We start from the raw sequence: 17532 nt of genomic DNA, 5'->3' as shown, positions 1-17532 counted from the left end.
CTTTCTATGCATTATCAGCTCCTGTGGCATTAATGTCCTTTATGGCATTATTCCCTTACATTACTTTTACTTTTTATACTTAAAGTAGGTTTGAAACCAGTACTTTTACACTTTTACTTGAGTAAAAAGCTTGAGTTGATAATTCCACTTATACTGGAGTTTGTTGTGTGTGTGCGTGTGTGTCTGTGTGAAGAGCTAAATGGTCTCTCTGCTGTGCGGCATGAGTATTTTTAACACTGACGTTCAGCCTTGGGAGCCAATCATAGTGCAATGAATGTAAAAACGCAGAACAGATAGAGTTACAGGACTCACACTGTTTTCAAATGCCCCCTGTGACAGAGCTGTGGTGGAAACTGTGAAAACATCTCAATAACCAGGTACAGAACAACCTCTTTTAACCTTCAGCAAAGTCATTAATGTGTGTAGATATGTTACACAGTTACACATGAAAAAATGTTACAGTCTGAACCAGCTGTACATTATGATATATTTAAGTATGTTTAATACTCTTAAGAAACAATGGAATAAGATAAGAAGTTCAATTCTGCATTTATTGCATTGTTACAATATCGTTCAATGTCTATTAATGAGAAAACCTTAATTATCAAGAATCTTGATGTGATTGAAAGAGGTATAAATAATTGTATACATTAAAGCTATACTTAAGCTTCTGTTATAAGTGATTATGACCATGCTGCCTGATTTAGGAGTTGGGCATCATATATTTTCCATCATAGGCATAGCTAGCCCTTTTAAAATATGAGTCCCAGCACCCCAAAAGTGAAAATAAATAAATATTTTTTGTTGTTTTTTAATGGAAGTTTGTCTCTTAAAACCTAAAAAAATGTTAGAAATTAAATATACTAATTTCCACTAAACATGCAAAAGGTTTTTCAAAAGGCTTTCTCTCCACTCTGTTGTGCACTGAGCATGCACGCACACACACACAACCGCACACACACTTCGACACACACACACACAGGCCTGTCACAATAACAGTTTTAGTGTGGACGATATATTATTCCATAAATAATTGCCGTAAATGATATTTATTGTCATTTTTAGATGCTTCATGCCACTGGTATAATGATAATTTCCTTGCATAAAATTACAATTGCAGTAATGAACTTTTTATTCTCAAGAATATTCAGACATTTAGACTGACATAAAACATATTTCTAATATTCCAAATAAAAACAAAATGAAACCACAGTTTTTAAAGTGAACATTCTGGTCATGCACATTAATGTGCTCTTCTCCCTTAACAAGTATAATACAATAGGATATTAAAGTCACCAAAAATGTGTGGATTTTGAACAATTCAATAATCTGACATAAATAAAGTAAAATTGATAAATAAAATTATAGAGGTTGTACAAACATACTGTATGATCAGTATATTAAGTAATTATTGTGACAGGCCTGTGTGCACAAATCAAACAGGACTATTTATGCTGTTATTGTATGACACGTTATTAATTTAGTGAGCTAATTCTGCAGGCTCACAATTAGAGCTTAGATTGTCTGCCCGAACCCGACCTGATTCGAGGCCCGACCCGAAATTGGGTCGGTTCAGGCCGAGATTTACCACCACATTCCTCGGGCCAGGTCGGGCTCCAGAAAATAGTCTGAGATGTAGGCATCTGTTTTTTAATTATATTTTTATTTTAAAATAAAGCTCTGGTGTGATAATCACAATGTTGCTAAGTAACCAATTATTATTGTTAACGAAAACGAACCAAATAACAAAAACTGAAAGTGAAATAACTAATTTATTTTTAAGTGCTGTTTTCACTCCCGCAGTTGTACAGAGGGGGGTGTTGTGCCGATTCTGTCCGCGAAGCGGGAGTCAGATTCAGCAGGGAGTCTGATTCGGCACAACAGCAAAATAGCAAAATACGACAGAAAACACTGAGAGAATTATGTATGGGACTAGAATATGAGCACGAGGAGATAAAAGAGAAACAGGAGATACAGTATGTGAGAACCTTTACACCAGAACACGCAAATCTCTCTCTCTCACGTGAACTCCTTCGCATTTGACTTGCAGCACTGTGTGTAGCTGTTCTTAAAAATCATTTTAATTAAATAATAGTTCTATGCTTCTATGTTACAGTGTTATTTAACATAATTTTGATCATATTTCGCTCATTCAAACAGCCCGAAAACAGCCAGTTTATGGGTCGGGCGGGTCGGGTCAGGCTCGGACTCATAATGATAGTTTATGGTTTGGGTCAGGTCGGGCTCAGGCAAAATGTGCACGGGCTCAGGCTGGGTCGGGTCGGATTTTTTGGGCCCGTTCTAACCTCTACTCACAATCATCCACTATCCAGTGTTAGATCCTAGAATCGCCCATTTTTTTTATATATATCTTTTGTCCTTCTATAACATTAATCTTACTGAATGTATTAGTCTAGAATGTATTAGTCTAGAATGTATTAGGCTTTAATATCAGCACACTGGCTGACCAATGGCACAACATGGTGTATTTTATCTCACGTCAGTTTAAACAGTGGACAGTGGCTCATTGACAGCGTGCAGCATCAGCTTACAGAATGGAAAAGCATCAGACAAAACCAACATAGAGAGCACTGTGTGAACGATTGCAGCAGAAATGAAGACTGCTGATAATGACAGTAATGTGTTGTTGGTTCTGAGTAATAAAGTACAGAAATACTGTGTTACTGTCCTTCTGAAGCCACCACAGCATATACAGCCAGTCTGTTACTCAGTGGTCATGCATGGCACTGCATGGCAGAGTGAAGAGAAAGTGGATTAAAGGAGAACTCCGGTGTGAAGTGGGGAGCACGAACTTTTGTCAAAAAGCCCACATCTGTACACCCCTAGCATTCTGTAATACAGCAATACATTTAAAAGTATTAGCTAGACCTATAAGTTACACCTATGAAAGAGTGTATTCTAAGATATAATGTTGCCAACATTTGCTTTAGCTGATTTTCTAATAAATGATGTATTATGTCTCCCTCTCTTTGAGATGCTGGATGTTTTGATAGTGGGAGGAGGTCCTCATGCTCTGATTCTGGCTACACTGCTCTCCAACCCTCAGCAGCATGTGAGCTCCTCCAGTGCAGACATTTTCCAAGGGATACAGCTCAGCAAGAGCAGATCCAAGAGTGGACGACCCAGGAGCAAAAAGCGACATACTGGCATGTTTCACACTAGACAAGCTTTAGCCCCAAAACATTCTTCACGCAAGGACTAGAAGGCAGCCGTTTGAGTGATGCAGACTAGGTTTTACAAGTAGTTGAATTTAAACTGTTTTTAGACATTTCATAGCAGAACAAAAGCCCCAGAAGGCCAGAGGTGTCAAGTAATGAAATACAAATACTTTGTTACCTTGCTTAAGTAGAAAGTTTTGTTATCTATACTGGATTAATTATTTTTCAGTTGACTTTTTACCTCTACTCCTTACATTTTGACACAATTCTCTGAACGTTCTACTTCTTATATTTGAAAAACAGCCTTGTTACTCCTAATCAACCTATCCAGATAAATCTCTCTATCTGGATAGAGTGAATTTGATTGTAGTTGGAGGAAACATATAAACAAATACCATACCATTGATTTACAGCTCTGGAAAAAAAGAGAGACAACTTAATAGTTATGTTTTTTTCTTGATTTTACCAAATTGAAAACCTCTGAAATAAAATCAAGAAGATAGATGATCACAAGCCATCAAACCAAGCTGAACTGCTTAACATTCTGCACCAGGAGTGGCATAAAGTTATCCAAAAGCAGTGTGTAAGACTGGTGAAGAAGAACATGACAACATGCATTAAAACTGTGATTAAAAACCAGAGTTATACCACCAAATATTGATTTCTAAACTCTTAAAACTTTATGAATATGAATTTGTTTTCTTTGCATTACTTGAGGTCTGAAAGATCTGCATCTTTTTTGTTATTTCAGCCATTTCTCATTTTCTGAAAATAAATGCTCTAAATGACAATATTTTTATTTGGTATTTGGGAGAAATGTTGTCTGTAGTTTATATAAAACAGCAATGTTGATTTTACTCAAACATATAATTATTAAAAGCTAAATCAGAGAAACTGATTCGGAAACTGGTCTTTTCATTTTTCAAGAGCTTTATAATCAATCCATCGCACCAGCACACTTCACGTCACACTCCAGCAACAACGTAGCAGATGTATGTAGCTTAGTATAAAGATGATCCATGCAGAGAAACTCAAGAGAACTCGAACAAACTTGAAATGTCCCAATTAAGCTTTAATTTGAATATATTTGCATTGTAATGAAATGCATTCATTTTCAATGGGCATATATAAAGCTGAAACAGGGAGCCTAGTGCATCTCAAATTTTTATAGTCATTATGGCTTTTAGGAAAATGTTTTGAGGAGGGCGGGGAATCACTACAGGAGCCTGTAAGCTGGCCTAAGCTTTTGTCCTATTATATTACTTTTACTTTTATACATTAAGTAGTTTTAAAACCAGTACTTTTTATACTTTTACCCGAGTATTAGAGAAGTATTTTAGACCCTAGACTCTATTCTTCTAGCTGAGTAATGAATGTGAATACTTTTGATACCTTTGCAGAAGCCTGGGTAAAACGGCATCAAGAAAATTGGGTAAAAATAGTGCAAAAATAACCAATTGTGTGTAAAAAGCAGGATCAGGATTGTGGCCTAGCAAAATGCTACAGAAAGCATTAGCATTTATGTCCTTGCGTTCTAGCTGTTCTGTTAAAAAGACATCAAAGCAGAACTTTATGAATATGAATGTTATGTTTTCTTCTTCTTCATGGGTGATTTGGTGTCATTTCTCTACAGCAAGAACATTAGAGGAGCACAACCAGTCCACATCTCCTCCCTGCCCTCCTCTTCACTTCAAGGTGGTGGACTCTTATGGAGAATGGGCTTCCCTGTGGGAGAGCCAGTTCACGGCCCTCAGAATCCCTCACCTTCGCTCACACACTCTGGTCCACACTGATCCTCTAAATAAGGTCAAATGAATGATTATGAACTAATTCATCTGAATAACAATACTCATTTATTATAAATTAGTATGTATACTAATCAAGCATGAAATTGTTATCCTTGTTTCAACATACATTATATAAATAATATATCTCATTTGATCATGCAAGTCTTGCTGGTCGAACATCTTAATCATTCTTGGTCATGCTGGCATGTCTGGTGTCAAATAATTATAAAAGAAATTCCTTGAAATTTCTAAACAATATGGCCGCCATATGCAATTTAATCTTATCACAGCACAGCCAAATTTAGTTATAACCTTTAAATGTATAACCTGACATGAATGCCACTTTAGACCTTTCAACATTCTGACGTATCCTATCAATTTATGTAGGCATACACCCACCGGGGGCAGAGCCAATGCTTTCATCAGTTCATGATCAGTGAAGCTGACAAAGTGGATAATGAGGGTAGAAACAAGGAGGTGGTCATAATGATACGCTTGTTCAGTGACCCTGATGCCTGTATCTGTGTGCAATGCTTGCAGAAGGCCTTGCAGGAGTTTGTGTTGGAAACCGATCGTGTGGCAGAGCTTCGCTGTCTCCCTGAGAGGATCTACATTCAGGATGAAAATGCCTTCTTTAATGATAACCGTCTGGGGAAGCGAGACAAAAAGCTCCTGAGTGCTGCAGCAGGACTACAGAAAAGCCTCTACTTCAGCCTGCCGGGAACTCAGCTCAGCGTGGACTTCTTCAAAGAACAGGTCTGAGACAAGTGTGGCATTAACAACGGCCTTGACTCTATTTTTATGGCATGAGGCAGCCGTAAAAATATAAAAGTCTACTTACTGAATGGCTAGCAGGTGTCCTGAACAATGAGCATGAAGTGGGATAACTCATGGAATGGGATGCAGGTTCACTTTGACTGTTTTACAGTACTGACCCTTTTAAATGACACTGGCTTCTGCAAATGGTAACTGACACCTATTGGTATTGCTTTTACACTATTAACCAAAATCAGCATTTACCTTTATGTGTTAAGTATTATTTAGCACTACTTTAAACAGGTGCGGAGATACACACTGGATCATGTGCTGATCAAAGGCACTGTGGACAGAATCACTCCACTTCTCTCTGAGACGCAAAAGAAAGTGGAGTTTTTCAGAGTAACTCTAGACACCGGCGACACCGTTGATGCCAAAAGAATCGTGATGGCGACAGGACCTACCAGGGCGCAGATGGCAAATATCCCATCATGGGTTTCAGCCATCGCAGAGAGCTACCCAGAGGAGAGGCTGCAGCACACGGTGGATCTGATGCACCTCTACTCTCGACATAAAACCTTGGGCACTCCCTTCACAGGTGGGTCTTGGTCTGTTGGAAAGACTCCCCACTCAAGCTTATAGGCACTCCTAGTTAGTTCTTATTATTTTTATATTAGCCTTTTTCCTCTTGCAGAGGATCTGATCCAGGTCATTTGGATTAGAAGTGCTGAGAGTTGTGTAGACATTGAGTGTGTTTAAATGCACCTACTAATCAGATTTTGTGCTTTGTTTCCAGCCAATGAATTCTTTTTACATGACCACTTAAATCATTTAAAATGTGAAAAAAAACTGTAATAATGTAATTAAAGAGAGTGAAAAGAGGCTAATGTAAATAAAGCTGATGTCAGAAAATTTTGGGATTTGGGGGATTTGGGGCCCTCTCTGGTGAGAATGGGTAATTGTATCGAGCGTGCGGAAGAATCATTTTAAATTGAGTGGGTGTGATGCGGTCTTCTTTTTAGAGCAGATGAATCCGATTCCAGGTTAGTCAGTTTTGTCAGTGTAAATGAATAAGCTACTGAAGTCTGAGATTCCTCTTTTAGAGGCGTGACGTGGCCAGAAGAACTCTTGGAAAAACAAACCCGACAACCCAGTTTTCAGAATGAATATATTAGGCTTAGCAAGGATGGTTGTTCGAGAACACTGGTATCATTAAACACAGTATTTTGTCTCTTCTCAACTCAGAAATGCTTCTGCTTTTAGTTTAGCAACAAAAAAATAAGGATTGCCACTTTAATAATATTCCTTCAGAATAGAGCTTTCAATGGCTTTCTTGTCTGCTCTAAAAATGATTCAAAAGAACAATTTTGGTGCTTGATTAACAATGACATACAATTGTCCTTACTAACCACATTTGGAATGGGTTGTCCCATGCAGGTCCTCCTCCTGTCTGCTGTTTGGGCCAGAAAGTAATGGTGGTTGGTGGTGGCCTGACCAGCGCCCACATCATTTCCATGGCTCTGCAGCAAGGTGCAAGTCATGTGACTTGGGTCCTGCGCAAACATTTACAGGTACATGGAAATTATTCCTGATCAACAAGAGATATTCAAAAATAAAATTAAGTAACCACAAGCAGTAATGGTCCACAGTACAATTTTCAAAGAAAATTAAAATGATCATATTTTAATACCCAGTCATCAGGAAATAAGGTCTGCTAACAGAAATGCAAAATAATTTCCTGAAAACATATTACGTAATGCAAGTAAAAGTACTCAAACATAAAAGAGACACATTTGTATTTAATATATACAGCTCTGGAAAAAAATAAAAGACCAGTTAATGATGATGTTTTTCCTTGATTTTACCAAATTGAAAGCCTGTGGAATATAATCAAGAGGAAGATGGATGATCACAAGCCATCAAACCAAGCTGAACTGCTTGAATTTTTGCACCAGGAGTGGCATAAAGTTATCCAAAAGCAGTGTGTAAGACTGGTGGAGGAGAACATGCCAAGATGTATGAAAACTGTGATTAAAAATCAGGGTTATTCCACCAATATTTATTTTCTGAACTCTTAAAACTTTATGAATGTGAACTTGTTTTCTTTGCATTATTTGAAGTCTGAAAGCTCTGCATCATTTTATTTCAGCCATTTCTCATTTTCAAATGAATACTCAGAATTACAATATTTTTATTTGGAATTTGGGAGAAATGTTGTCTGTAGTTTATAGAATAAAACAACAATGTTTATGTTACTTAAAGATATACCTATAAATAGCAAAATCAGACAAACTGATTCAGAAACTGAAGTGTTTTTTTTTATTTTTCCATTGCTGCATATTAGTTAAGCAGAAACCCTGGAAATTCTCAAAGATTCACTTACCAGTTCTTACAATCATATGTAACTTATGAGTAACATACCTGGATTTACACATCTAGTGAAAATACGGTACACAAAATAATTATTACCAACATTAACAGCCATTATCTTTAGCTGGAGAATGCTGAACGGCGTTTTGTAACCTGACCTTAATGGCTTCTCTCTCTGCAGCTGAAGCAGTTTGATGTTGGAGATGTGGAGAGCCTGATTGGCCGCTATTCACATGTGGAGCACGGTATAAAGTTGGATGGTCTGGCCTACCTGCGGCAGTTCTACAGCGAAAGAAGTCTGCACAGGAGGCTTGCCATGATCAAACAGGCTCGCAAAGGAGGAGCAGTCACCCCAGAGGCATATGTTAACCTGCAGCCTTTCATTCAGTCAGGCCAGCTGCTGGTCAGAGCGTACTGCCAGGTATTTCATCTGGTCAGTCTTTTATCTTTAACCCGAGTGCAGAGTGTGTCAGAGGCAGAGGTTTCTTGCATCTTACCACCAGAGATACTGTATCTAGGCCTGTCATGAAAACTATTTTTTGGACGACACCAGCCATAATTACTCATAATTGTGATTAATTACTATTTCTCAAACGAAGGACTCACCATCTCATAATTATGACTTAGTATCTCAAGATAATGATCTCAGAATTATGACTAATGTGAATTATCATCACATTATTTTCGACTAACAATCTCATACTTATGACTTAGTGTCTCAAAATAATTATTTACTAACTCAAAATAATGACTTAGTATCTCAAAATAATCACTTATCTCATAATTATGACTTACTAAAAAATTGTCTCAAAATAATAACTTACTAAATTATAATTTTTTACTTACTATCTCATAATTATCTTATCTTAAAGTAATGACTTACTATATCATAATTATAACTTAGTGTCTCAAAATAATGACTTACTTTTTCATAATTATGACTTATCATGTCATATTTGACTTCAAAATTATGACTTTGTGTCTCAAAATTATGACTTATCTCATAATTGACTTCCTGCCTCATAATTATGACCTAGTATCTTAAACAAATGGCTCAATTTCTCATAATTATGACTTAGTGTTATCTTAAAATAATGACTCACTTTCTCGTGATTATGAGTCTCCTGAGATTTTCCAAAAGGTGAAATGAGCTTCAATAGAATATGAACTAAAAAAAAAAAAAACACTTACGGAGACTTGCTTGCTTGCTCGTTTTGGCTGGAAAATAAACTCTAACTCACTGAGGAGCTGTAAAACTGCTTTATGAGCTCAGGCTCCTTCTCTCCCCCTCGCTAAACTCTTTACTCTGAGGAGGAATTTCACTTTTCTCTCACTGGTTGCCGTGTTAGTAGACTGAACCGCTTCTCTGGTCGACAAACTAATGTTTCTTACTGAGTAATTTACATAACATACAGCGTGTTTTTTTTATTATATTCCAACAGCAGCAGCTGCGCGTTCTCTCTCCCCCACACACAGACACACAACCAATCAACAGATGAGTTAAAGCCTAACAATGACTGACAGCACTCTATAGCCAATTAAAAGTTTTAGAAAAACCCTTCAGCTTAGATTCAGTGTTTTAATATTATTTTTATATGTCACATTTTTAATAACTGTAAACACAAAAAACACATTTATATATATATGTTGCAACATTTATATTCAATATAAATATAAAAAAATATACATATAAATATATATGGATCTGTTTGGTAGATCGCAGCCCCCTCTGCTGGTCAAAACCAGCACAACGCGAGACGGCTCCATGTGCTTCTGCTCTGCTGACAAATGTATAGTGGCACTTCATGGTTTTATAAATTACAATTTAGATATGGGGATATTTTTGGAGAAATATCCAGCTGGAGACTGTCTCTAGGAAATCAAGGATGTCTGGTCTCCCTACTATATTGGATTATCATGCCCCAGGCTTTTATAGAGAGTCATTTTAGTTGATTGTGGTTTTTACATTTTTACATATCATATCACTAGCAAAACACTGCTAAAAAAGAAACTGGTGTGGTGCTGGTTCACAAGTATGCAAAGCATACTTCAAACAATATCATATGCTGGGTTTTGCTGTGCACATTTACGATATTTCTGCTAATCCATATCCATATCCATTTTTGGGTGATAATGGTCATGTTGGTCCAGCAGTCTGGTCAAGCTTGGTCAGACCGTTTGTTTAGCTTAGTCGGGTTGCAGGCCAGCTTTTAACCATGCTGCTTAAGAGATAAGATGGCCAATCAGCTTAACCTGCTTAAAGGAGAAGCACTCTTTACAACAGGTGCTCTTCGGAGCATCCATTTTCCCCGGCAGATAAATCGCTTTTTACACTGTTATCCAGGCCCAAAGTAGCTTCACACCTTATTGGTAGAATCTGGAGAGACCCTGACATTTAAAACGAGGCATTAAGAATTTTAAAAGCGTACAAGAAGCTTGTTAAACAACCACTGTTTACAATCCGTAGCATAAGCTAATATACAGGATTCTTGTGCACTGTGTAAAACCTTGTAAAAGGCGATTTATCTGCAGGGGTAAGTGTATGCCCAAAGCACCGGTTGTACAGAGTGCTGGGCACAAAAACACAAAATCTCGGAAAGCTGTGGGAGAGTGGGGGTGGGCTATTCAACAAAGGTTAGTTCTCTTTATCATGTTTTACTACACCAAAAGTCAATTTTACACCGGAGTTCTCCTTTAACCAGCATGAGTGGATTAGGCTGTTTTCCAGCAGAAGGAATGAAAATCCCCTTTCTCTAACTGCAGGTGACAGAGGCAAAATGGTGCTATGAAGCTCAGGGCTGGAAGGTTTCTCTGAGCGATGGTGAAAAGTGGAGTGGGGATAAGATCTGGCTTGCTACAGGCTGCAAGTTGGACGTAAACCAAGACCCCTTACTCTCTGATGTCGTGAAGGAGTTTCCTATTCAGGTGAACCATAACTTTCTCAACAGCTTAGAACACTCAAAGTGGTCAAAATGTGATTTCCAAAGATATAAGTAGCTGAAATGTGTTCCTTTAAAGTTGTGAAACATAACAGATAGATGATAGATAGATAGATAGATAGATAGATAGATAGATAGATAGATAGATAGATAGATAGATAGATAGATAGATAGATAGATACTTTATTGATCCCCGGGGGGAAATTCTTGGCATCCAGCAGCAGGTTACACAATACACAAAGTTAAAAAAGATAAAATATAAAATATAAAGATACATATAAATACAATCAAATAAGAAATAGAATATACAGTGTAAATGTACAGTCTTCGTGTGTGTGTGTGTAATGGAGATGGAGAATGGAGGTAGTGCAGTTGAACACAATAGACAGTGAACACCAGTTGATGTGCATAATGTGAGGATAACTGATGTCAGCCAAACAGAAAGTGCAAATACAGTTATATAATAATTTAAATTAAATTAAGCAGTGCAAAAGATACGTAAACAGTGCAAAAGATACGTAAACAGTAGATGAATTAACTAGTGAATGAACTACTAGTGCAAAATATGGTAGAACTATAAAAAGTGTTCTAGGCATCAGCAAGTCTGAGAGTGTGTTCTAGGCATCAGCAAGTCTGAGAGTGTGTCCATAGCTGGGGGTGTGTCCATGGTGTGGCCAGAGTGGCCGGAATGAAAAAGTTTCACAGAGTCTTTAGTTTGCTGTGCTGAGAGGAGTTGAACAGTCTTATGGCCTGAGGAACAAAAGACTTTCGGAGTCTGTCTGTGGAGCAGGACTGGGACAGCAGTCTGCCGCTGAATGAGCTCCTCTGCCTGGTGATGGTGCTGTGCAGAGGGTGGTGAACATTGTCCATGATGTTCAGCAGCTTACTGAGGGCTCTCCTCTCTGCCAGTGGTGTTAAGGACTCCAGCTCTAATCCCAGCACAGAACCAGCTTTCCTCACCAGCCTGTCCAGTCGTCCAGCATCCCTCTTGCTGATGCTGCCTCCCCAACACACAACAGTGTAAAAGAGGACGCTGGCTACCACAGACTCGTAGAACATCAGGAGGAGTTTCTGGCAGATGTTGAAAGCCCTGAGCCTTCTGAGGAAGTACAGTCTGCTCTGAGCCTTCCTGTAGAGGGAGTCAGTGTTCACTGACCAGTCCAGCCTGTCGTCCAGGTGCACACCAAGGTATTTGTAGGATTTGACCACCTCCACGTCGACCCCCTCGATGGAGATTGGCCGCTGAGCAGAGGGCCTGGACCTCCTGAAGTCTATGCACATCTCCTTGGTTTTGGCGATGTTCAGCTGCAGATGGTTCATCTTGCACCACACCACAAAATCCTCAACCAGGGTTCTGTACTCCCTCTCATCACCATTACGCACACACCCCACGATTGCAGTGTCGTCAGAGAACTTCTGCATGTGGCATGACTCCGAGTGGTATTTGAAGTCTGATGTGTACAGTGTGAACAGGACTGGAGAGAGAACAGTCCCCTGTGGTGCTCCTGTGCTGCTGATCACTGTGTCAGAGGAGCAGTCCCTGATCCTGACATGTTGTGGTCTCCCAGTAAGGTAGTCAGTGATCCAGGTGACCAGGTGCATATCCACCTCCATCTCCATCAGCTTGTCTCTCAGTAGTAGGGGCTGGATGGTGTTGAAGGCACTGGAGAAGTCGAAGAACATGACCCTCACAGCACCTCCCCCCTTGTCCAGATTAGAGTGAGCTCTGTGCAGGAGATAGAGGATGGCATCTTCCACTCCCACCTTTTCCCAGTACGCAAACTGCAGTGGGTCCTCAGCATGGTGGACCTGAGGTCTGAGTTGGTCCAGCAGCAGTCGCTCCATGGTCTTCATCACATGAGATGTCAAAGCAACAGGCCTGTAGTCATTCAGCTCCTTCGGGTGTGCCTTCTTGGGAACAGGAATGAGACAGGTTGTCTTCCACGTGGCAGGAACTCTCCCTAGACGCAGACTGAGGTTAAAAACATGTTGGAGGGGCTCACCCAGTTGAACAGCACATGCCTTGAGCATTCTGGGGCACACTCTGTCCGGGCCAGCTGCCTTCCTGGGGTGAAGTCTCCTCAGCTGTCTCCTGACCTGGTCAGCAGTAAAGGTTGGTGGACTGGAGGAGATGATTTGTCTGCCAGTTGATAGTGTTGATGGTGGTGATGATGAAGATGGTGGAGGTGAGGGTGATGATGGTGCTGATGAAGATGGTAGAGGTGAGGGTGATTGTGCTGATGGTGATGAAGATGATGATGGAGGTGAGGGTGGTGGTGGTGGTGATGATGATGACGGTGATGATGTTGATGAAGATGGAGGTGAGGGTAATGGTGGTGGTGATGAAGATGGTGGAGTTGGAGTTGAAGGTGATGGAGATGGTGGTGGTGATGGTAGAGATGGAGAAGATGTTGGTGATGCTGCAGGAGGGTAGGAGGAGGGGGCAGCAGGAGCAGGACAGTCAAACCTGTTGTAAAAGTTGTTGAACTGGTTTGCTCTGTCCACACCGCCATCTACTGGGTTGCCGTTGTTGTTCTTGCACCCAGTGATGGTTTTCATTGCACCCCAGACTTCCTTCATGTTGTTGTCTTGCAGCTTTCTTTCCACCTTCTTCCTGTAAGACTCCTTGGCCTCTTTAAGACGTACCTTGAGTTCCCCCTGTACGCGCTTCAGCTCTACCAAGTTTCCGTCTTTGAACGCCCTCTTCTTTTGGTTGAGGAGGTCCTTGACGGAGCTGGTAATCCAGGGTTTGTTGTTTGGAAAGCAGCGTACAGTCTTTGTGGGAACAGCAACATCCATACAGAAATTCAAGTAGTCCGTAACACAGTGAGTCACCCCCTCAATGTCCTCACCATGTGGGTGCAGCAGCACGCTCCAGTCAGTGGTGTCATAGCAGTCCCTTAGGGCTTCTTCTGCTTCAGGAGACCAGACTCTGAATGAGCGTGTGGTAGTGGGCTGCCTCAGTACCAGTGGTTTGTACTGAGGCTGCAGGAACACCAGATTGTGATCTGATTTCCCCAGCGGTGGTAGTGGAATAGCCCTGTATGCATCCTTCACATTAGCATAACATAACAGTCCTGCTTAAAACTTTTTCTGATAGCATCTTATCGCTGTCAGAAACACAGTGCTGCAGCTCAGCCCCTAAACCCATACATCACCCAGTGCCCCTCCTAAACTACTTCTCCCTTTTTGTTTTGCATTTTTTCAAATTGCAGTGCTTTGGCTTTGGTGAATGGTTGTCCCCATAATGATAGTAAAGATACATACCACACGTAAAGTTTTCCTCATCTTCAATGTAAGTTTAGATAATATTCATATTGACTGTGTCACTCTGACAGAAGTCCTGGTACAGGGAACAGTGCTGTGTCCCATAACGTTTGCCAAGTTTCATAAACCTCATGTTGACGAACATGCCAAAAGTTATGGGAGAGCAATACTGATGATGAAGTGTTACCCAATGGGGATGGCTTAAGCATGGTCAAATGGTATGTTATAATGGGTGCTAAATGTTGTGTGGGCATTTAATGTTCCTTGAGCCACAGTGTCACATATGGAATTAAATATGGAATACATCATAATAATCACAGTAGAAGGCATTACCACCCACAGTGGACAGCACAATGGGTGGTAATGATTGTGACCATGCAAACAGACAAGTTACTCTGGCAGAAATCACAAGCACACATGACTTTTGCTATGTCAGTGTATTTTTCTCTTTGTGTTCCAGATAATTGAAGGCTGGCCGTGTATTTCAGAAACTCTGCAATGGGCACTTGGATGCCCTCTCTACTTAATGGGCCAATACGCTGCACTTCAGGTGAGACATGCTGTGTATAATATGACCAGGACCTTTTTTTTTTTTTTTTTTTACAAAATGACCTTAGCTAAAGTGTATTATTGCATAAGTCTGACAGAGTCTGAGCATATTATCTGATTTTCTAGTGTTTATATAACCACATTAGAACCATTTCCAAATGTGTATTTTAAACTACTAATCATTATTGTATTCATTTTTCGTCCCATGTCCAGGTAGGTCCCCATGCTGTGAACCTTGCTGGGGGTCAAGCTGCAGGTTTACGCATTGCCAAAGATATCATAGGAGAACACAGCGGTGAGAAAGAGCACAGAGAAGCTGCAAAAGTGGAAAAGACTGAAGAGTATTTATCACACATGCATGGACTTATGTGGTTATAATGCCCATCTATCTACAGTGTTGTAAAAAGGATTTGCCCCCTTACATAATTATTTTGTTTTTGCTTTTCTATCATACTTTCCTTTTTTGCAGATTTACAAACACATTTTAATATCAGACAAAGAAAACCTAAAAAAAAAATACAATTAAGCATTGTCAATCTCTGTGGAGGAGTTTTAGCCCACTCTTCTTAACAGAATTGTTATAATTGTTGTCTGGTTTAAGATCATTCCACGGCAGCTCAATCAGACTTTGACTAGGCCACTCCAAAACCATGGAGAGATTTGCTGAGACTTGCTGATGTGCTTCAGATCATTGTCCTGCTGCAGAACCCAAGTAAGTTTAATCACAGCTAATTCATTTTTTTCCATAGGGCCAGGTTGGTTTGGATAAATTTTCTTCCGTTAATAAATAAAACCATCATTTAGAAACTGCTTTTTTGTATTTACTAAAGTTTGTTTGATAATCTGAAAAATATAAGTATGACAAAAAAATCTGTAAGTGGGCAAATACTTTTTTCAAGCACTGTATATATATACACAACTTTGCTCAGGAAATACACTGGATCTATTTAATAAATCTGGACAAAACACAACAAATGGATGTATAAAAATTTAACCATTTTTGAAACAAAATCAAGATGAAATAACGAGGCCCTTAAAGACTGATGGTGGAGCTCAAAGTTTAGAACAAGAACTGCACCTGTGATGTGAAATCCAGCCTAAGACCTAGACCTGTTTTTTTGCTGGTAGATGGTTTCAGATAGTCTTTGATGGTCAAGGTGGTTGGAAAAGCTATTCGCCCACAAACCCTATGCTGGTATGCCAGCTGGTTATGCTGGTTATGCAGGATTTCTGACTAAATGTATTGTATTAAAGTCAAGTCAGGTCAAGAGGGTTTTATTGTCATTCCATCTTGTGTACAAATAAACAGTACAATGAAATTACGTTCCTCTGGAAACATGGTGCAACATGGGACAAACTGTACAATATAGACCACATAAAGTGTAAATAAATAATAAGGAAATGCACCAAATACAGGAAACATGAGAAAATATGGAGTGGACAGTGCAGTACAGACACAGTACAGTCTAAAGTGTGTAGTGAGAAGAATTGGCACCTTTCAGAAACAAAAATTTAAGGGATGATTTTGTGCTTAAGGTATTTAATTATTATTCTTTTTACAATGTTTGAATCCGGCAGAATCTTTTTGTGCACTGTTGTGTCTGAGGTGCTGAGGTTGTGTCTGACTGTGTGGAACACCTGTGTTCACCTCAGCTTTGGTAACTTAGAGAACAGAAGTGGAAAAAAAAATTGTTGAACAAATTGAACAGTATTTGTCTGCTGCTTCTCCTACGACTTGAAAAGAAGTCATGTCATTCAAACAGTTAAAACACACTATGATTACTGAACACTATAAACATTTTTAATCTAGTTTAATCTAGTAAAGAATAAATATTTTCTCTTGACAAATTTATATATTTATCAACTGGTAATCCATCAGTATAATGTGTTCTTTAAATGGCCATATACACTATTTATATTGGATAATAGTACTGTATGTTAAATAAATGATTATTAATTCGACTTTAAAAACGTTTTATTGACGATTCTTTATTTTAAGATGGAGAGATATTGTCACACCTTAGCCTCTGGGACCAAAACAGGTTTTCCCTGTTTTGGTCCCATTTGCTCCCATTTCTTCTGTTTTCCTGTCTTGTGTTCCCAACCATCTGCTCTTTAAGCACATGGCCTTGTTTTGTTGTTATCCTGTCTCTACTCTAGCCCCACCTGTCTTATTTGTAACCTGCCCCCTAGTTACTTTTTCCAGGTGTCTCTTCTCTGTGCCTGTGTATAAATACCCCATGTGTTCCTTTGTTATCTGTCTCTATGTGAGGTATTTAACTAGTCTGTCCTAGTTAATCCACTCTTTTGTTTGATTTCATTTTGTTTTACCATGTAGTGTTGTGTTGCCCTGATTATATGTTATTTGCTGTTAGTTTGAGCCTCAGTTCTGCCATGTTGGTGTAAGTTTCTGGTTATTTCTTTTTAGTTTGTTTGTTTCTTTGTTTGCTTATTTTTGTGAGTTTGTTTTCTATTCTTCTTGTTAGTGCTTTGTTTTATTTATTTTTTTGTTTATGTAGTCTTAGTTTTTATTTTATTGCTTCAGTTTCTGTTCTTTGTTGTTGTTGTTGTTGTTGTTTTTTTAAAGGAGAATAAAATCGACGTGCATTTGCATCCTGCCTCCAATGTGTTTTAGATGTGCAGTTACTGGGGTAGAAAATACAGCTCTGGAAAAATGAAGAGACC

General features: G+C 39.2%; 1 protein-coding gene across 1 annotated transcript; it reads left to right on the top strand.

Annotated features, from left to right (window-relative positions):
- The first annotated feature begins 313 nt into the window (after positions 1-313).
- On the top strand, positions 314-17446 carry zgc:113276 (uncharacterized protein LOC553748 homolog). Its single transcript, XM_049471385.1, has 10 exons — positions 314-377; positions 2996-3171; positions 4817-4985; positions 5507-5722; positions 6026-6320; positions 7160-7293; positions 8274-8513; positions 10856-11017; positions 14759-14848; positions 15061-17446. The coding sequence occupies exons 2-10, from the start codon at positions 2996-2998 to the stop codon at positions 15223-15225; spliced, it is 1647 nt and encodes a 548-aa protein (XP_049327342.1). The 5' UTR covers positions 314-377; the 3' UTR covers positions 15226-17446.
- Positions 17447-17532: the final 86 nt, after the last annotated feature.

Source organism: Astyanax mexicanus, chromosome 23 (assembly GCF_023375975.1).
Source record: "Astyanax mexicanus isolate ESR-SI-001 chromosome 23, AstMex3_surface, whole genome shotgun sequence".
NCBI lineage: Eukaryota > Metazoa > Chordata > Actinopteri > Characiformes > Acestrorhamphidae > Astyanax > Astyanax mexicanus.
The sequence above is the reverse complement of the archived record's forward strand: the minus strand, read 5'-3'. Positions and strand labels throughout refer to the sequence as shown.